Here is a 24,276-nt window from a genome sequence, read left to right on the forward strand (position 1 = left end):
ACTTCCTCTACCCATTTCCCTGTGAGAAGGATGGCAGGATTTGTCCACTGCATTTGAATGGCGTTAATTCCTTGACACAGACACACAACCAATAATATAAACATATATTTTCTGAAGTCATTTTTCAGTCCAGAAACTTGCCCATTAACAGGGTCCCCTTTTCTTACATAAGCACTGGGATCAGCAGAGTTTCGGCCCCTTTTCAGCTTAAATAGCACACTACACATTCAGCAAACAGAAGGATTAAGAAGGAGGGCATAATCATGCAGAACCTGTGTTACCCATGGATCATGACAGTAACTGCTAGAAAAAGAACTGTCTCTAAAAAAGGCCTGCAGATAGTGCCTCACAGAGATCGAAGATGAGTGTATTCAGAGGACTTGAATTAGTAATACCTACTTATGATTAATGTCGATTTCTCCATGGGTTACAAAGTCCAAAAAAATAAAACTGCCATATTTGGCACTGGGAACTAAAGCCTGATGAGCTCTTATTTTAACACATCAATGTCAGGTTTCTTTGCTTGCTCAATATGTAATCAATTTCCTCTGAGGAGGAAAATATCCAGAGTGTAAAGCAGACTTTTTCTAATATTTATGGTGGTAAGGGCCAAAGTAGTTTTTTGTTGTTCTGTGCATGTCCACCTCCCAACTAGGGAAACAGAAGATGTGGTAATCTACTTTTCTTTCATTTCGGCATAGTCTGCATTTTAGAATGTAAGCTACATCTAAAATATTCAACTTCCAGTAGGATCTGATGAAAAGAAAAGGAAGATTCAATTAATGAGGAATTCCAAAAGCTGCTTTTTCAAAATCTGGAAAACCAAAGAGAGTTTAAAAAAAGAGAGATAGCTTCCTTCCAGCTAGTTTGATTTAAATGAATTATACTGGTAAAGAGAAACAATCATTCAGACATATATAATCAGAAAAATCACAAACCTTTTTAACATCAAGTATAAAGACAAAGAGCAATGCAAAACCAGAAACTAACCTGTCTTGTGTCACTGGGAAGTAAAGAAGATAGTCAATTCCATTTACTTTTATTCTTCCACTTCCATGCCCATAAACAATTGCTTCTGCTTTTGCACTCTTTCTTTTACCTTTGTAAATATAAAATTTCTATTAGTCAAAATCTTAAAGGCCAATGTTCTGAGGTAGGTAAAACTACACATTAGATTCTTTCCCTAGATGACTATGTATTATTACACTGTACGTAGGAAAGTTCTGTGAGTATTACAAGTCAAACAAGAATAAAACAGGTAAACTAAACCATAATTTGATATAATAGAGCTTATTATGGGGTAATTCTGTTCCTCAACTCCATTTTAGGAAAACCACAATGATTTAAAATTAGTTTCACGGCACCTGGGTGGCATAGTCAGTTGAGTGTTTGCCTTCAGTTCGGTCATGGTCCCAGGTCATGGGATCAAGCCCTGCGTCCAGCTCCTGGCTTGGCAGGGAGTCTCCTCCTCCCTCTGCCCCGCCCCCTGTTCATGCTTGTGCTCTCTCTCTCTCCAAAATAATAAGATCTTAAAAAAAAAAAATTAGCTTCAATGAGCAATGACATAATTCATATTTATTTACATTACTTTAGAAAAACAACCAACAGTGTTTATTTTTTTAAAAGATTTTATTTATTTATTCATGAGAGACAGAGAGAAGCAGAGACACAGGTAGAGGGAGAAGCAGGCTCCATGCAAGGAGCCCAATGTGGGAATCAATCCCGGGACTCCAGGAACACGCCCTGGGCCGAAGGCAGGTGCTAAACTGCTGAGCCACTCAGGGATCCCTGTGTTCGTCTTTTATAATCAATAAGAATATATCTAATCATCAAGTAACTTTTAAAAATATATGAATAGTATGATAAAATTGGTAGAAATGGAAGGAATCCCCAGGAGAGGTCTCATTTGTTTGAAAACATTAGTTGAAATGCCAAAGGAAGGATGATCAATTGTTAAGAGTTGCAGGTTTATCATTTAATAGGTCAGGCCTTAAAAGCTGCATCACAAGGAATGTCTCCATGGCTTTAAGGAAGATGTGAGGTTGAGGACTTAGAAGTTTTCACATTTCGGAGTTCCAGTATCTGACAAGCAGATTCCCTGAGCATTTTCATTTTACATAGGAAATCTTTTTTTTTTTAAAAGATTTTATTTATTTTTGCATGAGAGACATGGGGGGGCGGGGTGCAGAGACACAGGCAGAGGGAGAAGCAGGCTCCATGCAGGAAGCCCGACATGGGACTCAATCCCGAGTCTCCAGGATCCCACCCTGGGCCGAAGGCAGCGCTAAACCGCTGAGCCACCAGGGCTGCCCGGAAATCTTTATTATAAACACTTTTTGTTTCTGCCAGTTGAAAATGTGAAAATTAAAATAAAAAGATTTAACATAAATCTGTAAAAATAAAACGTGCTAGCAAGATGGTGTATGCACACATCCACATTTTTTCTTGGGACATGAGAAAGGTTCAGATTTTTAAAACTTTCAATAGAGTCTTAAAAATCAGAAAATCCAATGTAGCAGTAGCAAAAAAAAAAAAAAAATCAAATGAATATCAGGGAGTGAGAGCAAATAAAAATAATTGTCATTTCTCAGTTCTCCCTATATTTATCTTCTCTCCACAGAATGTCATTACCTTTGCTGGTGCTGAAGGCCATTCCTTGCTCGTCATACTGCACAGGTTCAATCAGTTGTTTTTTTGATTGAATAGTTACACTCCTACGAAATCTCTGCACAAATTCTTCTTCAGAACCACAGTGCAGTGTCAATAACCTTTCTAGCAGCCGAATAAACTGTGCATACTGCAGACAATAAAATAAAAATTCATTAGAAGATGCAAGTGTAATTGCATTTGCTAAATTTTTTTCTATTTTTGTATACTTGATCTTTCCAATGTTGCTTTTCTTGATGAATTTTGACAGGATGACACTCCTGCACCTTCATGCTGCTTTTATAACAGCATGCAGATGCTGTACTTCCCCTGTGTATCCCTCAGTGCCCAATCTTTTCTTTTGAGAAACAAAAGAGACTTACCAAGCAAAGAAAAATCAGCTTCTCTGTATTGTCATTACAAGAAATTGAGATTTAAGTTCATTTAAAAAAAATATTTAGATGATCTTCAAGTGTAATTTCTACTCTTTTATTAACTGGATCGAGAGGAGGTTTAAAAATAATTTCCTGTTAAGTTATGTATAGTAAAATGGGAAGAGTTTGATTTTGAGAAAATGTACCTCTTAAATTATATTTCATAATACATTTGGCAAATATATCTTTAGCTGTTCAAGCTGTGTTACTTTAATGTTTATGATTTCCTTTAAAACCGAACAATCAAGCTATTTAAAAATTCAAGAGATACTTGACTTAAAGGGCAACCTCTTGAAATAAATTATCCCTGCTACTCTGTGCGTTTTTTTTAATAGTTCTCGAACATGTGATTAGAAAGTAAACAACTTGGTATTAACCCCTTAAAATTAGACGCCAGAGTAATCATTCTAAAGTGTTTATGCAGAAGGAGACAACTAATACTCAAGATCCTTAGTTAATGTAGAGTGTGAAACCCAATTTTTGATAACCTTATTTGTGTTTTTGTCAACCCTGAAAATCATACTCCTCTTTGTCACCTCTGACTTTATCGTGAACATCTGCCATTAATAATCTGAAATGTGGAAACATCTCCACAGTAAGTTTAAAAAAGCCTGCTTCGGTTACTCTTCTTTGTGCTGTTACAATAGAAGAGAAGGGCATTTTCTAAGTAAGGGTGACAGACTTCGCCACCTGCAGTACCTGGACTGATAACAGCTCTGTTCTTGCCCTCTGTTTACAGGCCTGTGCCCTCTGCTGTCAGTGGTTCTCTCAATTCCACCGCACACTTGACTATGAACGTATGGAGGGGTACTTCTTAGTAGGACATGGCCTTTCTGATAGGCTAGAGGTAAGGTTTAAGAAGTCTTCGCCTCCCTCATCTTGATACCAGTCAGTAGCTTCAGGATTTCTTCTGCTATCCAGTGCCCCAAAGTACAGATGACTATCATCTACACATCTACTGTCAATGTATATGACATATACGTATTGTTGTGTGTATGTATAGAAAATGTATATATTTGGTCTTCCCAGCTGCACACTTGTAAAAAAGTCTTTGGGCTATGTTTTTTTTTTTTTTTTTTCATTTTGAAAACAACAACAAAAAGCAAAAAGACAAACTTGTATTATAAAAATCAAAGCAGGGATCCCTGGGTGGCGCAGCGGTTTGGCGCCTGCCTTTGGCCCAGGGCGTGATCCTGGAGACCCGGGATCGAATCCCACATCAGGCTCCCGGCGCATGGAGCCTGCTTCTCCCTCTGCCTGTGTCTCTGCCTCTCTCTCTTTCTCTCTGTATGACTATCATAAATAAATAAAATAAAAAAAAAATTATAAAAAAAAAAAAATAAATAAAAAAAATTAAAAAAAAAAAAAAAATAAAAATCAAAGCAGCCAGAAAACATAGGAAACAATGAAATGATGGGTTCAATGAAGAAGCAAAGAGAGATTTTTTCAGTTAGATCCAAATGCAGCAATAGAGACTTGGCAGTTAGGATATTAGAAATTAACTCCAGATCTACCGCTCACCAAATGCCTGACACCTTGTTAAGCAAATTGCAACGTTTCCAAATCATTAATTTATCCAATATGTTAAATGAGAAAAAGAGCAATTTAAGTACATGACTTAAAATCAACACGGGTGGCAAGGTACTAACAATGTTAGCCAGTGCCATGGAAGAAAAAAACCCTTCTTGGAACAATTTGTGAAATTTACACTCAAATCTTCTAGAAATAATCTAAATTTAGAACATCAACATGTTTAAAACATCAAATTTCCTCTGATAATATTGGCATATATTAGAGCATTTAGCAAAAGAACACTCCAATTAAAACCTAAAGTAGGGGGCACAAACTTTATAGGGTATAAGACTCACCTTGGGAGCTTGTTAAAAATACGAATTCCTGGGTGACAACCAGGTCTGAATCTTAGGAAACTACATTTTCAAAGCAGTTTTCTGGCTGCATTTCAAGTGACTCTGACATGGGTGGGTCTGCAGATTCTAAGACGAAAAATGCTGCCCTTCTAGATACTACACACGAGCAAGCCAGCGAGCAGCAAATTGCATAAAGAAGACCATGTGCTCCATTCTTTTTCTACTTAACCTCCTTATACTCGTCATTATTAGCTTGTAAAATTAGCTATCTGCTTTACTGAAGGAGATGAAAAATGACATCTGCCACACTTCCCTAGAACAACTGGCAGAGGACACAAGGGCACTTACACAGGAGGATCTGGAGACTAGGCATGTCACCCTCCTGACCGCAATTCGGCCCTATGGCAGAGATCAACTATAAATATGTTTTAGAAAGGAACACCTGCCTCTAAGAAACATTACTGTGACGATCCTAAATACAGCAATTGTCTGCATTCCTGTGGCACAAGGTCCCCTTAAATTTAAAAGATTAATTACTCACATCTTGATCTGACAGTTTTTCCACTAACATTTCTTCTAGTTCCTCCTTAATCAGCCATCTGCTGTCAATCAGGTCTCTGTTAAAATATCACATATATTCTCTTTTAAATTAACCATGCAATTAGAGTTCTAGCACAAAATATCCCACATATAGTAGCGATTCTTGATTGGGAAACAAATTTTTGTATTCTAGAGCATTAAGATTTCACCCAAATCAACTATTTTTGAAAAGTGTTATTTAATTCCCTCATTCTACTTTAGAAAAGACACCCAGTGTAGGAAACGTTTTGTTGGAGAACTTAAACACATTATTGTGGAACTCATTTGATACACAAAGCTACCAGGTTTCTTAAAAATGAACACTGCACTTATTTTTTGTTATTTACTTCAAAGGAGATGTTATGGACACAAAGTTGTCCTGTCAGTGGACTAAAGTAAGAATAAAATCCAAATAAAGAGCTAGCAGTTGTTATGTATGACCTCACCAAGAGATACTTGAAGACCTGTGTCTTCTAAGTAAGAAGTTGAGTGCATTACCAGGCCAGGCTGACAGATCTAACCTATCACTATGTGTCCACTGGAAGTCCAAATCTTAACATTACATGGCTTAATTATTTCTGCCATTTCAGTTAATAAGCAGCTATATAAACAAAAATTCTGAGGACATCATCTTCAAATAGAAGTGCCATTTAATACATCAATCTGGAATGAAGTAACATAAAGATAACACCTGTAACATCTACTTCCTCCCAAACAAAAAACTCAACTGTTATTTGACCCATAACTTTAATCATCAATGCTGAAGTAAGGAACACATTTCTAGGCTTTAAGTATGCCTAAAAAACACGAATGATAAGTGGCATGTTTTTCGTTCAAATTTTTCACATATTTTAATGCGAGAGAAGAACTTACTTGGTTTTAGTTTTTTCTGAAAATAGACCTTTGGCTTGCAACTGATTCTGACGTTTTTCTACTTCTAGTAGCTTTCCATATGCTTCCTGTGGCAAATAAAATATACACGCTAAAATAAGAGCTATGGCACATTATGACTTCTACTTCCTATTTTCCCCGTGAGCATCCCACATTTCAGAAGGGACCTCCTTACAGAATCTAGCTGCACAACAAATAATACTGAAAATAGTTTTTAATTATACTACTTCTCACTCAAACAAAAGGATGGTAGAGAGATGCCTGTGTGGCTCAGCAGTTGAGTGTCTGCCTTTGGCTCAGGGTGTGATCCCGGGGTCCAGGGATCAAGTCCTGCATCTGGCTCCCTGCATGGAGCCTGCTTCTCTCCCTCTGCCTGTGTCTCGACCTCTCTCTGTGTCTCTCATGAATAAATAAATAAAATCTTAAAAAAAAAAAAAGGATGATAGAGTAATTTCAATGAGAATTTAGTATATGTAATGGTACAGGTTAACTGATTTTTAAATAACTCTGTAAGAAATTTACTCTATAATGAACTCTACAAAAACACTCCAGTGCGGTTGGTAAAAACAAAAGAAAGCTATAAACTATTTTCCTTTAAGTTCCATAAACTGGACCAAAAATTTTCCTGTCGTAATTCATACAGCAATATATACTTTAAATTTAGGGAATTAACCAGCAAAGTTATGTTCCTCACACCATATTAGTCTATATCTTAAAAAGTTTTCTATTATATTTATTTTTTATTATTTGATTTCTTCCCATTAATTTACTTTCTAACAAAGTCTGTAAATGTATGCCACTTGTTAAATTGTAACATAAACAGGGGGGAAACTGCCATTTTGTTAGAACTTGTAAAAAGCAATAATCTGGCAATGAAGAGTATCAATAAAATACGTTTTGCAGGAAATGAAATTACAAAAGTAGAATCATGCAAATTGTCTCCCAGATTTTTGACTGAGCAAATTTTAATTGAGGACTCACATCCAGTACATATGAATTAACTTATAATTTAACATAATCTACCATACTGGTACCTAATGAGTAGACATTTTCAAAGGATGAACCAGAGACGATACAAATAACATTTTTTCTTGCTGATCATGCCATCTTCCCATCTCATTAGCTACTGTCAGATAATGAAGACACAACTTGTTACTCTAGCCATGTCCATCCATATCTCAAACAGTCTTAATAATTTCAAATTTCTGAGGGGCAACTTCTTGTGGGCTTTGATTAAACTACCATATATATCACAGGGTCTATGACAATAGTTTGTTCTAAGAAAAGGTGAAGTGTCCCTTTGCACCAGTCTCTGTATGCACCGGTATGTATACATTAACAGCATGCATGAGTATCTCAAAGTAAAACCATTACCAGTTCAGTAACTGTAAAGGGAAGTTTCCAGGGCAGTGGTAGCGGCGGCGGCAGCAGCAGCAGCAGCAGCAGCAGCAGCAGCAGCATAGAAGTGTAGAAATGGTTTGAAATGTAATTTCTCAGGCCCCAAACCAGACTTTCAGATGAGGAACCTCTGGAATGGGGGGGGCAGTGATCTGTTTTAATGATGACCCCAAGTGACATACACTAAAGTTTGGATCTAAACATCAGAAGTAGCGCAATCCCTGGGTGGCTCAGAGGTTTAGCGCCTGCCTTTGGCTCAGGGCATGATCCTGGAGTCCTGGGATCAAGTCCCACATCAGGCTCCCTGCGTGGAGCCTGCTTCTCCCTCTGTGTCTCTGCCTCTCTCTCTCTCTCTCTCTCTCTCTCCCTCCGTCTTAAATGAATGAATGAATGAATGAATGAATGAATAAATAAATAAATTACAAAAAAAATAAATAAACAGCAGTACCGAGAATCTAGTTCAACATAATACAGCAAAGGGAAAAATTCAGTTAATTCTATTCTAGTGTCCATATTAAGTGTAACAATCTCTATAACGATATTCCAAGTACATCCATTGCCTGTAGAAAACTACAACTGAAAAAAAAAAAAAAAAAAAAAAAAAAAAAAAACTACAACTGTCTACCCAAAGAAAATAAACATGAATGTGAAACATTCACATATAGTATGTATATCTGCTACTCAACTTAAAATTTTACAATTTATCTCCCAAGAATTGGCAAGCCTCATTTGACTTTTAACTCATTTTAAAAGGCTAAGTAAGATACTGGATTGTGACTCCAACTGAATACCATATCAGAACAATTTCTGTGTCTGTTTCTAGAAAGCAATTCTCAAATGCTCTGAACAGGTAAAATAAAGGAAGAAATAACAATCCACAAGACGAATCCTGCCCTACTTGTACAAAGCAGACCGACACAGCACAAGTGGCATCTCTCTTGCACCTGGCACCAAGCTATCAGCAGGTCGACCTCAACCACACTGCTATACCTTGGGGCTCTGGTGAAGGAATAGCACCAGTCTCTCTGGTCTGCTCCAGAGCCTGGACGTTCTGAGGGTATGTAAATCAGAGATGTCGTATCTTTCAAATCAAACTAAAAAAAATATGAATCTAAGAGAACACCACCAGCAGTAATAAGCTTGTAAGGCTTCCCCAGCTTGTAAGGCTGTTACTTTCTGGAATAACTATGGCAAGTAGAAAATAATATTAATAACAGAACTGCCTCATAGTCCATTTTAGTCCATGTGTGGACTACTAAAGTCATCATCATTTTCCAGTGACTCTGGACAGACTTTTAAGTCCATACACTTCTTCACACACATTTTTTTTCATCATGCTATTACCTTCCATGGTTATATTTAGCTCCATAATCATTTTTAAACAGTGGAAGTGAAATAATCAGGAAAAAATGTGTACGATGAAAAACCCAACCATGAATAGTACATGTCAAATTTTAAACATGGTCAATTCTATTCATTTACAGCAGATGCTTACACTTCGGTGGTTGTAATCCAACGAATTACATAATTCTCATTAAGATACCCTAATCATTTCTTTAAATAGGAAAACTTGTCAAGTATTTAGCACAGTACCTGACCTATAGTAATGGTCAAGAAATAACAGCGGGGGGAGATATGGCTTTCAAGAGTCTAACAATTGAAACAATTTTACTGGTGTACCGTTTCTACTTATTCTTTCTCTTTTATATAATAAAACCACTCTAGAGATTCTATCTTGGTTAGTTAAGGACAACAGTTCTCTAGAAAGTAGATTCTATAGCTTCAGCTCCTTGAAGGGATGTGTACTAACCTGCATCAAAAAAATCCCTGAGGGTATAAAATATGCCAGGAACTGTCAACATCACAGATTATCACTGGTAGCTTCTGGTATATTGTTAAGTTTCCACTTAATTTTTAAAGGACACTAGAGAATTAGTGTGACCCCACCTACACTAAGTTTATATACTGTATTTAATAGTATAATTTTCAAATATGACAGGAATAACCCAGATGTGAAATGCTGAATCATTAATCACAGCTATGATTAATATTTCATAAAATCAAAGCAAGCCTATCCACCCCTCGTGTCATCAGATTTCCATAATGTATGAGTCAAATTTAGAAGGTGCCTAATTTGAAAATACCAGATGCTCAGGTTGCAGAAAAGGGATGCTTAAACTAAACCCTTCCAAGAGCATGAGCAATATGATTTTTGGTATCTTTCTAAAATCTGTTTTGGCTATATTAATCATGCAGAAATTCCAATTTTAGGAAGGGTAAACAAATAACATTTCTTGGGGTGGTACAGGAAAAGTCAACTATATTTTGATACTCAAAACATACAATAATAAACGAATAGTAATTATCATCTTAGATACTAGTTAAATAACAGAAAACTAACGGACTTAAAATACGTATTTGTCAAAAAAAAAAAAAATCACAGAAAATCAGATTTCCTAAGTAGCAATCTTCTCAATTGTTTGGCTATTGGCATATACAATGAAATAAAATGAAATAAACATAATATATAATTTACTTATCATGGTTATTGTTATTTATCTAATGTTTCAAGAGACATACTGCTATCACAGATCCTTGCTATCACTTAGTGAAAACAATATGCTATATATATAGTCTTAATACAGCATGCAAAGATTTGTCAGTACCGCTCTGTACCTTTTTAAAAATCAGCATTTTGCAGTTTTAAAGGAGTTATTTCATAATACCTCATTGTGAGAAGGGTTACTATTTAAAATTTCATTTTTAAAGATAAAGGCAGTAAACTGAAAGTTTTCAATATTCACTACAAGGTTACAAAGACAATGCAAACTACATAAGGATTTTGTGGCACTAAGTCCCCAGGAATTTTGCTTACTGGAGTCTGGAATCTTCACATAGTCAAGATGCTTCTGGGGTTGCTCTTCTCATGCTTTATGAACAGAGAAGGTTACTTAAGTCATTTAAAACAAACCAGAGAATTTCTAAATAAGCCAGCCTTCTTTCAAAAGGCAAATGAATGCTGTTTATGTGTAAATTATCAGGATTAGAATTAACTTGGGTTTTCTTTCAAATTTTAACTTTTCTTTTCACTTCAGCAGTATAGTTTAAATAATATATAATGATCTACTTATTTAATTTCAAACTTCTTTGGGTAGATTTCATCTGTGGCCATGTAATTCCTTTAATTTACAGAAATACTTTGAAAATATTCCATTGTTTACTGTAAAACGAGTCCTAAAAATGAGGCTTTTATATGATAATCATGGATGCAGTAAAAACTGCATCTATAAAGAGATGCACAACCATATCATAGAAATTGGGGTGAGGGAGTTTGTGTAAAATTTCAGCAAATGCCTATGATATCTGAAAACTGATTTTTTCAATGTCTGCACAGCCTTTCACAAGCATTAGTTTCATGGAAGATTAAAAGGTGCCCTGGAGGGGCACTTGGGTACCTCAGTGGTTGAGTGTCTGCCTTTGGCTCAGGTGGTGATCCAGAGGTCCGGGGACTGAGTCCCGCATCAGGCTCCTGCTTCTCCTTCTGCTTATGAATCTGCCTTTCTCTCTGTGTCTCTCATGAATAAATAAATACAATCTTAAAGAAATTAAATAAGATAAAATAAAAGGTGCCCTGGGTACAAAGGGTTCTGTGACTGGATGTAGTAGGTTACTGCAACAGGCTTCTTTACTGCTGGACTTTATAATGCTATCACATAGCTCCTAGGACATGTTTTCCTAGGACACAATGTGTGGCACTGCCAGCTCACTTTGTGGCAGAACCTTTTTCATGAAAAGTATTTTATAACCTGTGTTTCTTAGCAAACACTTTGGGAAAAGCTGCAGTGGACATGACTGGACTTCACGAATCATGGTTTACAAAGGGTTCCCACTTCAGAGTCAAACTATCACCTCTTGTAATGAACTTTAATCTTCAATTCGCTTTTAGTGAATGAATTTAAAAATTTTCAAAAACATGTATATAACGAGTAAACCTGAATTAATGTTTTTCCTACAATTAAAGGCCCTGCCCATACTCAACCATGACTGGCCAGGTTGTAAATGTCTTGCTCATGGGTATAGCCTTCCTCATCACCAGCATAGCCGGCTTGGACAGGCTCCGGATGTGGACAAAGGGTATCCCCCCCAATCAAGCTGGCAGGCCCTAAGGGCAGACAGATCACCCCTCAGGCCTGTCCCTTGACTGCACACACACAGTTTTCTCCCTCATCTAGACCAAGGCTATTCACAGCTCACTTGTGCCATGGCATAGCGTTTTCTTTTCTGCACATACACATATTATCCTCTTTAAAAATTCTTTCCATTCCTTTACACTTTGGCTCAGTTGTTTCAAGAAGCTTCTCTTCTTCTGCCTCTGTTTCCTCCTTCTGCTCCTGAAATCCTAAGCTGAAACTCTACATCATGCCTAAAAAGTATACAAGTTCTACTTGTCACAGGGCTCTTAAGGAAATGGACAGCCATCCATTTTGGATGAGAAAAGACAGATGAGCCAGTACCATCAAAACTGGGAGCTCCCTTTCAGTACTCAACGATACGATCCTTCGAGAAACTCCTCAAGTCTCTTATTTCTCCTTAAACTACTTTTTACTGTTTAAGACACTCCTTGTTTACACTATCCTATACTTTTTACATTATGTATGTACACCATATTTACTCACTACAGTGTAAAATAAGTGGGTTTTTTGACTTTCCCAGAAACCTGAAGACATACATTGTATCCACAGGAAAAAGGGAGTTCCAAGGAAGGTGGTAACAACCTTTGGAAAGTAACACATTTACAAAGTCTGAGACAACATGGATCAGCACGTTTCTTCCACTTTAGGCTTTCCTATCATGCTTCACCTCTGGGCAGGAACAATAAATTGCTTCTTTCTTCTTGTCCTCATCTCCCCTGAAATGCTTCTCACAAAGACCGGATGGGCTGATGATAGGCCAATTGGAACCAGTGTTCACTAAAGCACTGTATGTTATCCTTAACTGCAAGCCACATCAGGACTCTCTTGTATTATTAGTTTCTGTGAGGTAATATAGAAGCTTATTATACAAACAGTGACCAAATACTAAAAAGAGGAATTGGCATTATTACAGAAGAGAAGAAGGTTAATTGATGTCAGAAAGGTCTCTTGGGCAAAACTGCACACATGCTTTAGATCTGTGAGTTGTTTGTTTGTCAAAAAGCTTGGCTCATGACTGCCATGCTTCACACAATTACAGGTGGCCAATGATAAAAACCTAGTTTGGCTTAGGGTCTTTTTACCCCTTCACATGGTAAGAAACGGTAACAACAAACATATATTTCTAAGCATTTGAGGCCTGCCACAGTCTTTGGGGGCTGACTCCTTGCTGCAGTGGGACAGTAGGAGGGGGCGATCACCCTCCCACAGAACAGAAGGGTATCCGCCCTTCATCCCAAGAGAAGGCAGAACAAAGGAGTGAACAAACACATGAAGCAATTTCAAGTTTTATTCTTTTTCTTTATACCCAATGCCTGACTTCCCTACAATATTGCCTCTGTTAAGTGACCAGTGGATATTTAGTCACACGCTATTGCGAAGTAACAGTCTCTAGGAGGACGTTCACCTGCATGACCTAGGAAATGTGCCTGGTAGGACTGCAGTTGTTAATTAATAATACTGGCCAAACAGGACACTAAAGTGATCGGCATAAGAAGTTTTGGAAACACAAGGTTTTATTAATTATCTGAATTAAAATGCTCCAGGCAAACCAAAAGATCTACAATTCATACGTGTAAACTGTTCTGATGAGCAATACAACCAATGCTAAGCCCCATACTGCTTGGGGAGTCAAAACTCCCAACAAAATAAACCGACCTAAATTACTGAGTTTGACTAAAATCGAAAAGCCCAAAGAATTCTGCTCTACATAACAGAAACTATTACTCAAAAAGGAAAACCAAAACAAAACCCCAAACCTTTATTAATCAGATGTAATTTGACATTTCAGGCAGCGTACAGTCGTATTTTATCCACTGAGAAACCGACTGGCTTCTCTAGCGGTACCTTTCTAAAACACATAAACCAACCCAAATAGAAGTTAGGCCTCTTCTACAATGTGTAATTTCTTCATTATGATGGAATGCAACAAAATATCTTGCCCTTGGGTTGCTCAGTTTCAGCCCAAACAAATGCAAATGGCTTGTCAGATGACAGCTGTTTGATAAGGCTCCTCTACAAGACCTGCATGCTTTACTTTTTTCCGTGAAACTCGGGATGAAAGGCAGAAGGCAGGAAGAGAATTAATGTAGCATACAGTCTAAAGGCAATGCTACAACCGTGATTAAGTAGAAAAGTTAAAAGGCACAGATTTTCCACAGCTTCGCTGCGTGCAACCCATCCGTGTAACAAGTTGACAGGCCTAGCGCGTCAGCTCCATCATCCCCTCCGACAGCTAAAACGCAGCACTGCATCCCTTTTCAGAGAAAATTTGCGTCTGCACCATGAAGCGTTGTACATTATTTCTTAGCACTGCAGGGGGCTCAAGTCCATATGGAACCTTCACAAATATTACCACAGATCAAACCGGCGGCATTGGGAGGCAGATTTGACATACCTATTTAAATGAACAGCAGGGGTCCTCGGGCAGCCTCGGGCTGCGGAGAAGCTCGGCGGAGAGCCAGCCCAGCTCCATTAGTCAGCAAAGACACACTCTACATTTATCATTCATTTCATTTCTGCCAGGGCAAGAAGCTCATTTGCCCAAGGTCAACAAAAAGCGAAAAGAAGGTTTTCTTTTTTTTTTTTTCCCCAAGAAATAAATGTACCTGACAAGTGAGGATTTTGTCCTTTGGGTGTGTGGAGCACAAATAAACACCAGAGAGTTCTAAAAGTGCGGAGTGAATGTGTGCCTGGGATTCAGGCAACCTGAAAGCTGACTGAGGACGTGGGGGGGAGGGTGAGGGGGAAAGCCTGCTGAATGTTTTTGCAACTTTTAAAAATCATGTAATGAAGAAATAAAATCTGACATCGTGTTCTTAAAGGAAAATGGGGTCTGTTGTAAAAAACTGGGTATTAGCAATCTAGCCATTTTGTTCACAGTACCCGAGGGAACCCCCAAATTTGCACACTATCAAACACTTAGAGCTCTGAAACAAAATAAAAGCCGTTCCCAAGGACACTTGAACCCAGTTGCAAGACAAAGTGTAATAAAACCATTTCTTAGGTCTTTTGGAGGCACAGATTCTAGACTCATAAGGCTGCATTCGTTTCTGAAAAGCTAAAACTGTGTATGAATAAACAAAAAGTACAGAGGACAATTTGACTCTCTCCATGGTAAACGCCTCACAGCCCATGACAGCAGCATATCCTCGCCCCTTTCCTGCTTCGTGCCTTACCTTCAATACACACACATGCATTATTACTGAGTGGGGCATCTATCTCTTACAATGATCTCAATCTGTAAGTACCAGCATTTTAAGGCCAAACCATCCTGATATAAATTCTATGATGCTTATTTACCTTCAGCAAAAATGAACAAATAAAGTCTTTTGACATACTGCCTTATCTCTAGAGGTCTTAGTTCCATTCAATATGAAACATACTAGGTGATCCTGAAGCTGAGCAAAATGTCTGGTACACTTAGCTTACAGTTCATATTATTAATCATCGATGTAATATACTTACATGCATTAATGAATAATACGCCTGTTTGCCAGTATAAAAGAGAAAATGAAATGGACGGCCATCTTCTCCCCATTGGATTGCTAATAAAAAGCCAGATGAAAACAAATAAAAATAAAAATAAAAATGTATACAGAGACCAAATAGCTATACTTAACAGAAGTTAAAAGACATACCTACAATTCTGATTAACTTTTAAAATGACAAAACAGCTTTAATATTTAGGTCAGCATGTTTAACAAGTAAATATCTAGAATATTTAATATTCCATATCATTAACATAAAAAATGTTTATGCCTGATAAAATATTCCTATATATTTCATTATGAGAATTTCTAGAACCTGTTTTAAATAAACACATAAAACAGCAAAAATCATCTTGTTAGAACAAAGAAATTAGGTTTGGCTGTAAATATAACACGCTCTCATATTCTTAAAAAGGGAAACTGATAGAGTTAATGTCGTTATACATTCAGAAAATTAGGAAAAGGCATAATATAACAAAGAAAAAAACTAAATGGATTTTTCCATGCCACATTGTTTGTTCCAACTCTGTGGTGACATACCTCAGAGAGTTTCAATGTCTAAAACAGAAGGGGCCCCCACAAGGTGTTATGTGTAATTCCTTTTGAAATACAGATGGTCATTCACATCTAATAAACACCAAATGAACAGGAATGGAGTCACTGTAGTAAATAAACCAAACCTGACTCCACATCCTTTGCCCTTATTTCTACCGAGTTGTTTCTGTTAACCATTTGTGGAAACTCCAATACATTAAAAGTACACTTCTCTGTCAATTTCTGTCAATTACAGAAATTGAAAACTCTTTTCTCTCAAACTGTCATTTACTTTTTTTTTGTTTAAGAGACAGCATCTTTCTTCTTTTTTTTTTTTTTAAGGAACAAGGTACTTTATCTTTTGGGCAGGTGGACAAACACCAAGAGCTTCAATGTGTTTAAATCCTGTGTCACCTTTTAATTTGGTTTACAGTGTCTTTCATAATCAAGAAGTTTAAAATATATGTGTACTATAGAATCTGTCACTGTCCTCTTGGCTGATTTCCACTATCACCCCTACTAAGGAGCCTTGTTAGACATCTTTTCCCTAACTGCCTCCCTCAAGAACTTTTAATATCACACATATACTGTGTATCTGTTGATGTACACAGTGGCCCTTTGAAGGTCCATAAACATTCTAACAGCTCAGACTTTTCTCACCTCCTATGGATTCATTTATGCCCTCTCACGGACAACACCACTCCTATGGAGAGAGCATGCTTTAAGGCTTTGGGCTTTCTAAAAACTATTTTTCTATATTTTCTTCTGGAATTTGAATTTTTTTAATGTTCAGAAATTTCGCCTATCTGAAATCTATGTTCATCAGGCAGAAACCCAAGTTATCAATTACCTTGTCCAGCAAAGAGTCATTATCCCATTAGTTTTTTGATACTATACTCTTTTGTGGAGTAAATTTTTTTTTAAGATTCATTAATTTGGGGGGGGGGGCAGGAGAGCACATGCACAAGAGCAAGAATGAGCAGAGGGAAGGGCCAAGGGAGAAGAAAGTATCTCAAGCCGACTCCACATGGGGCTTGATCTCATGACCCGAGATCACGAACTGAACCAAAACCAAGAGTCAGACACTTAAGAGTGCACCACCCAGATGCTCCACTATGCTCTTCTGTTGAAATACCATCTGTACAGTGAGTAGGATATTTTTGTCTTCTGAGGATAACTGACATTACACATAGGCCACTTTAAGTGAATATATTTAAAACAAAACCCAAAATTTCATAATAAACTACGAAGAAAAATCAATTTTGATAGGGATTTTTGCTTAAAAAAGGAAACCAGATTCTTATATGCCATTGGCTATGGATGAATTAAATACTTCAGGGGATCTCTGGGTGGCTCAGCGGTTTGGTACCTGCCTTTGGCCCAGGGCGCGATCCTGGGGTCCTGGGATCGAGTCCCGTGTTGGGCTCCCGGCATGGAGCCTGCTTCTCCCTCCTCCTGTGTCTCTGCCTCTCTCTCTCTCATGAATAAATAAATAAATCTTTAAAAAAAAATACTTTGCCAACATCGTTTTCACAGACTTTATGAAATCCTTTTTATCTTCCAAATAACTTCACTATGTAATTCATTTTCATTGTATTGCTAAAGCCGTTAGACAAATATCATGGTTGCAGGTAAGAGACTACCTTAAAACTTGGGAGGTGATGTTGAGCTGGGTCTCATTGCATGTATGAGTATGTAAGTATGTAGTGATGTATGAGTATGTATATACTTGCTTTCATAATATTTCATTCAATCTAAGATGTTACAGATTTTAAGATGCCCCATCATGCATCTTATACAAAGGAAAAAATGCTGATCATTATAGTTTACATTAACTGTAAAATGAATCCAGTTGTCAAATGTTAAAACTGAAAAACTCAGAATTCACAAAATACGGCATAAACAAACATGCTGATGCTGAATACTCTAATCTGGCCCACTGGTCTGTCAGAATACTGCACCACTGCCATCATTTGATTAAAAAACACTTTTTGCTGCATTTTGATAGCTGGTAGGGTGTTTCCTACATTATTCTTATTTCTCTTTAAAAAATGTCTTGCTGCTTCTTGAACATTTACTCTCTCAAATAAAGTGCAGAAGTTTTTTCCAAAAGTCCTAGCGGGACTTTGATAAAAAATTTATTACAGTTATTACTAGTTTTTAAAGAAGCAACCTTGCAGTATCTTTCCTTACAGGAACATGAAATCTTTTCTCTAGCTATTAGAGTTTCACTTATGAGCTTTAAGTTTCATAATTTTCTACATAAAACTCTTGCATATTTTTACAAGTTTTATCTGTATTTTAGTTTTTGTTTTTCTTGACACTGCCCTCATTTAATTATTTTCTATAAAATTAACTTTATTACACAATATATACCCTTCTTTCACTACTTTTTCAACAGACTTTTTTAACAGTTCACAGCAGGGTTGAGAGTAAAGTAGAGATTTCCTATATACCATCTTTCCCTCCACATATGCATAGCCACCTCCCCTACCCTTGTGGTACTTTTCTTATAAGTGATGAAACTACTCTGGCACATCATTATCACTCTAAGTCCAGAGTTCACATTAGGGTTTACTTGTGCTACATACTCGGTGGGTTTGGATCCACCACTATAATATCACAGAGTAGTTTCAGAGCCCTAAGAATCCTGTGTTCGGGGTGCCTGGGTGGCTCAGTGGTTGAGCATCTGCCTTCAGCTCAGGTTGGACACCAGGGAAGTACCACATCAGGCTCCTCACAGGGAGCCTGCTTCTCCCTCTACCTGTGTCTCTGCCCCTGTGTCTCTCATGAATAAATAAAATCTTAAAAAAAAAAAAGAATTCTCTGTGTTCCACCTACTCCCCTTCACCGCTGGCAACCACTAATGTTTCCACTGCTTCCATAGTTTAGCCTTTTCCAGAATGTCATATACTGAGAACCATACGGTAGGTAGCCATTGCAGATTGGCTTCTTTCACTTGGTCATTTGCATTTAAGTCTCTTCCCTGTCTTCTCATGGCTTGATAACACCTTTCTTTCTAGTGCTAAAGAATATTCCACTGTCTATTGATACCACGGTTTAATTACCCATTCATATGCCGAAGGACACCTTGGTTACTTCCAAGTTTCGGCAATAATGAACAGAGCTGCTATAAACATCTGTCTGCAGGTTTCTGTGTGGATTTAAGAGTTCAATCCCTCTGGATAAATACCAAGGAACACAAATGCTGGATTGTATGGAAGAGTATGTTTAGAAATTGCCAAACTATCTTTCCAAGTGTTTGTAGCATTTTTGCATTTCCATCAGTGATGAATGAGAACTCCTGTTCATCAACATCCTTGGACAATTTGGTGGTATCAGTGTTGTGGATTTTGGCCATTCTAATAGGTGTGTAGTGGTGCCTCACTGTTGCTTTAGTTGGTATTTCCCTGATGTGAAGCATCTTTTCATATGCTTGTTTGCCATGTATACACGTTCTGTGGTATCTATTAAGAACTTCGGCCAATTTTTAAATTGGTCACTGGTTTTCTCACTGTTGAGTTTTAAGAGTTCCTTGTGTATTTTGGATAACAGTCTTTTATCAGGTATGCCTTTTCCAAATATTTTCTACAACCTGTGGCTTGTCTTTTCATTCTCTTGACAGTGTCTTTCTCATAGCAGGAAGTTTTAATTTTAATGAAATCCAGCTTCTCCTTTGGTGTTGTATATAAAAAGCCATGGCCAAACCCAAGGTCTTCTGGGTTATTAATTATTGATTCAATTTCTTTAATTGATATAGGCCTATTAAAATTGTCTATTTCTGCTGTAAGTTGTGGCAGATTTTATCTAATCTACAAGGAATTGGTCCACTTCACGTAGGTTATCAAATCTATAGGCACAGAGTTGTTCACAGTATTCCTTGATTATCCTTTTAATGTCTCTGGGATCTGCAGCGGTATCCCCTCTTTCATTTCTGGTACTAGTAATCTGTGTCCTTGCTCCTTTCTTTCAAGTAGGACACTAGAGGCTCATCAATTTTCCTGATAAAATAAAACTGACATATAAAATCTATTATCAAAGAACCAGCTTTTGTTGATTTTCTCCACTGCTTTCCTGTTTTTAACTTCACTGACTTTTGCTGTAATTTTTATCATTTCTTTCTTCAACTTCCTTTGGATTTAATTTGCTCTTCTTTGTCTAGTTTCCTAAGATGGAAGCTTAGATAAGTGATTTCAGATAGTCTTTTCTACTACACACATTCAATGCTATAAATTTCCCTCTGAACGCTTCTTTTGCTCACTCTTTTTATAAAGATTAAATATTAGAATTCACTTGCCAGAGGCAAAGCTGAAGTTTATTGTTCTAAACTCTTTCAGTACATTTACCTATGTCTATCTACTGAAATACAGAGGACTGTCTGCATGTTTTTTAAAAACACAAATGGTATTAGGCTGTATTTACTTCCTATAGACTATTTGTTTTCCCCTCCCCCAAAATTCATCTTGGAACCTAATCCCTGATGTGCAGGTATTTTGGTGTGGGGCCTTTGGGAGGCAAAGCCCTCATAAACAGGATGAGTGACTTCACAGAAGGAACCCCAGAGATCCTGGGTCCCTTCACCATGTGAGGACACAGGGAAAGATAGTGGTCTATGAACCAGGAAGCAGGCTCTCACCTGGTGTCTTGATTTTGGACTTTCCAGCCTCTAGGACTAGGAGAAATAAATTTCTGGGGTTTATACACCACCCAGTGTATGGTAACTTGAATGGACTAAGACAACACTACATCATTTTCACTTCCTTTTCTCACCTAACAGAGTGTCTTATCTGTACTAATACAACTAGAACTACTACTTTCTTTTTTTGGAGAGCAAGAGGTGAGAGAGACAGGGTGCACACGTGAGCAAGCATGAATGAGTCTGGGCAGGGAGTAGGGGCAGAGGGAGAGAGAGAGAGGGATAATCTTAAATAGGCTCCAGTATCAGTGCAGAGCCCAACACAAGGCTGGATCTCAAAATTCTGAGATCATGACCTAAGCTGAAATTAAGAGTCAGATGCTTTTTTTTTTTTTTTTTTTTTTTTTTTTTAAGAGTCAGATGCTTAACAAAGACTAAGCCACTCAGGCACCCCTGGAACTACCGCTCTTGATCATCAGTATACTACTCTGTAGTAGGATTCTCTGATGGTTTAGTTAGCTACCCTAAATTTTTGCTGATATATAATATTTACAATTTTTAATCTGATAAGTGATAATGACCACCTGTCATTTTTATAGAATACTGTTTCTGATCTGATAATTTCCTATGTTTACTACTTGTATTTTCATTTATGAATAACCTACTTTGTTGGATACTTAACTGACTGTGCCCCTGTTGCTTTTTAAATTTATGCTTTTTCCCAAAGAGAATTTGAATTTTAAAATAGATAATTTATTGATCTTTGTCCTCTGCATTTTTGTATGGCTTAAGGGCATAACATTATCCATTATTTGATAGTTATATGTTTATCCTCCAACTAGCCATTTTATTAAATTCTATTTTAGAATGTAAATTTCTTAATTCCAAAATCATAATGAACTTTTAAGGAATAGTAGTGGTACCACCTGGGCTGCCCTATTCAAATTCTTTAGAGCCTTAGTTAACAGCTTTTCCTATGAACATCTCAATGTTAAATGCATGGTACAAAAAGGCTCATCATGGTCGTCAAATCCATTTAAAAGATATTAGATTCCATTAATATAAATTAACATTCTTGTCTCATCAAACCATTCTTCAACCTCCTTGAATTCTATTTCATCTAGTGTTAGGTGCTATTCCTTGTGTCTGTCATCAATCTGGTATATATCTTTGTTTTTTTCTGATATTTTTATCACTTGTCTTAAACAATGGAGCAGGATTTTTATGTTAACTCAATCTGGAAGCTTCTATCTTTTAAGAAAGGAAGTAACAGCACTTTACAAGAATTATAAACTATTCAAATCTAAATTTCACTGATATTTCTTAACACAAAAATTAGTTTTTCACATGTTTACAAAGTACAAAATTGGTAGGTAGGTGGCAAAAAAATATTTTGCTAATTCTAAAGGAATCCCGTCTAAATACAGTTAACTACAATGTGATAAAATCCTATGATACTAACATAGTTCCAAAAAAACAGGAGCATTTTGCAGGGATGTCTAGGAGTTTCAGTTGTTACATTCCAGCTGATAGTAATAAACTTCTGAGAAGCTGGTATGATTTGAAAGAAATAGTTTCATAGGGGCAGATGTACAATAGATGCAACTAGTAGATAGAGATACACAAAGAGAAGAAGACATGTAAATGAGGAGCCTGTGAGGCTGAAAAATAGGGAAGCCACTAACAATAATTTTTAAAAAGTCAGTTATAACATTTACAGAAAAGCCACTAAATTTAAGTTTCTATGCCTTGTATATAGTTTTGTTTCAATAAGCCTGAGCTGCATCTTTAAAGTGACATACACTTGTAATACAGCCTTCATTTATTATCTCCCCAAGAGCTATCAACTGAAATGATATTATAGTTTATAATCAACTATGTCAAAGAATTCAGGAAAATATAAAACACAATACAGTTATGAAAAGACCCTTAATTTTTATAACAAGATTCAAAATAAAAGTTATCATTTCAAAGAGTGAAATGGAGCAACAGAATGAAAGCAGGCCTAGCTCTGGGGACGCCTATGTGGCTCAGCCTGTTAAACATCTACCATCCGCTCGGGTCATGGTCCAAGGGTCCTGAGATCGAGCCCCACATCAATCGCTCTACTCAGCGGGGTGTCTGCTTCTCCCTCTCCTCTTTGCCCCTCCTCATACTCTCTCTCAAATAAATAAATAAAATCTTAAAAAAAAAAAGCCTAGCTCTGAACACAGACTTAGCAGAAATATCAATGTAAAAACAAATACATTTTTTATTGAAATACCTGCTCTCTAATCAATCTCTACCAAATCGGCTCTAAAAGATACTGAGTAATGCTGCCTGCACAATGAGTATCTGTGGCTACCATGATCTTCTCTAGGATATCCACACATTTTGCTACTGAGTTATATGCTTACTAAGAGTCAGCTGTGTCAATTCTCAAACCTGTTTATTACAATAGTACTTATTTCTATAATTACATGAATTAAATATTACATAAACAGATGAAATAAGAGTGGAAACAGAAGAGAGAGTTTTTATGAAACTAGGCTTCATGAAACTAGGTTAAATGCTTTTTAAAAACTGAAAGGCAAATTACTTAAAAAAAAAAAAAGGTTTATTTCACTTCAGTGTGGCTAGAGGAAAAATCTGTAGAAATATAGAAACATTCTGCACTCAGATCTCTTAGGAACTTTAAGTTCTTTGCTCCACTGTGAGGAAACCAAAACTAAAAAAACTTTGATGATTCCTCAATGACAGCAGGGGTATGCAAAATAAATAGGAAAAAACAGATACCTACTCAAAGAAAAAAAAATCCTCTACAGTTGTAGCAAAAGATGAACATATATACATTCATGCTGAATGTTTTTAAGAAGTAATTTCTAGCTTTAGTACTTTAAAAAAATTTTTTTAGTACTAAAAAAAAATTGTTTTTCAAAATAGGCTCGACACCCAGTGTGGAGCCCAATGAGTGGCTTGAACTCATGACCCAGAGATTAAGACCTGAACTGAGATCACCCAGGCCACCTCCTAGCTTTAGTACTTTTTAAATTACCAGATAACTACCACCAGTCCATACTGGCTAACAGGCTTTTAATGTAAATTAGGAAAGAGTAAATATATTATTTCCTTGAAAGCTTAAAGCCTGCTGTATGTTTCTGTCAAAATTTAATTTTACACATTTAAGAGACAAAGAGAAAATTTTAAAAGAAGCAAGGAAAACAGAAGGCTATGCAAGAACAATGGCTACCTGCTCATTAGAAACAGTGTGAGGCAAAAGACAATGGAATTGTATCAATAAAGGAAAGATCAAAAAAAGGGGGGGGAGGAACCTATATTCAGTGAAAATGCTTCCGAAATGAACAAAAATTTTAAATTTTTTTGGCAAATCAGTTTCCAGCAGATCTGTACCAAACTCAAAAAAGGCATGTTAGAATGCAAATAAATCAGTCTAATAGTACAGGCATAAACTCTAACCTGCTCTAATTATGGAGAAATAATTTGTAAATTCCAGCCATTTATTATTAGTTATAAAATATCACTGACTGACTGCACAACTGCCAAGATATGGGAATATGTCTCCACCTTTTGTGGGCAACTGCTAATATGTAATGTAACACTGTAACACTA

General features: G+C 36.8%; 1 protein-coding gene across 1 annotated transcript in view; it reads right to left on the bottom strand.

Moving 5' to 3' along the window:
- Positions 1-24,276, bottom strand: part of MRPS9 (mitochondrial ribosomal protein S9) — a 62,113-nt gene that overhangs the window by 4,410 nt on the left and 33,427 nt on the right. The window contains exons 5-9 of the mRNA XM_041756538.1: positions 15,475-15,554; positions 6,401-6,486; positions 5,490-5,565; positions 2,632-2,797; positions 991-1,099 (exon numbers count right to left, since the gene is read on the bottom strand). Of these exons, the coding sequence (XP_041612472.1) occupies positions 991-1,099; positions 2,632-2,797; positions 5,490-5,565; positions 6,401-6,486; positions 15,475-15,554 (517 nt within the window). The remainder of the gene's footprint in view (positions 1-990; positions 1,100-2,631; positions 2,798-5,489; positions 5,566-6,400; positions 6,487-15,474; positions 15,555-24,276) is intronic.

Source organism: Vulpes lagopus, chromosome 5 (assembly GCF_018345385.1).
Source record: "Vulpes lagopus strain Blue_001 chromosome 5, ASM1834538v1, whole genome shotgun sequence".
In the NCBI taxonomy this organism is placed as follows: domain Eukaryota; kingdom Metazoa; phylum Chordata; class Mammalia; order Carnivora; family Canidae; genus Vulpes; species Vulpes lagopus.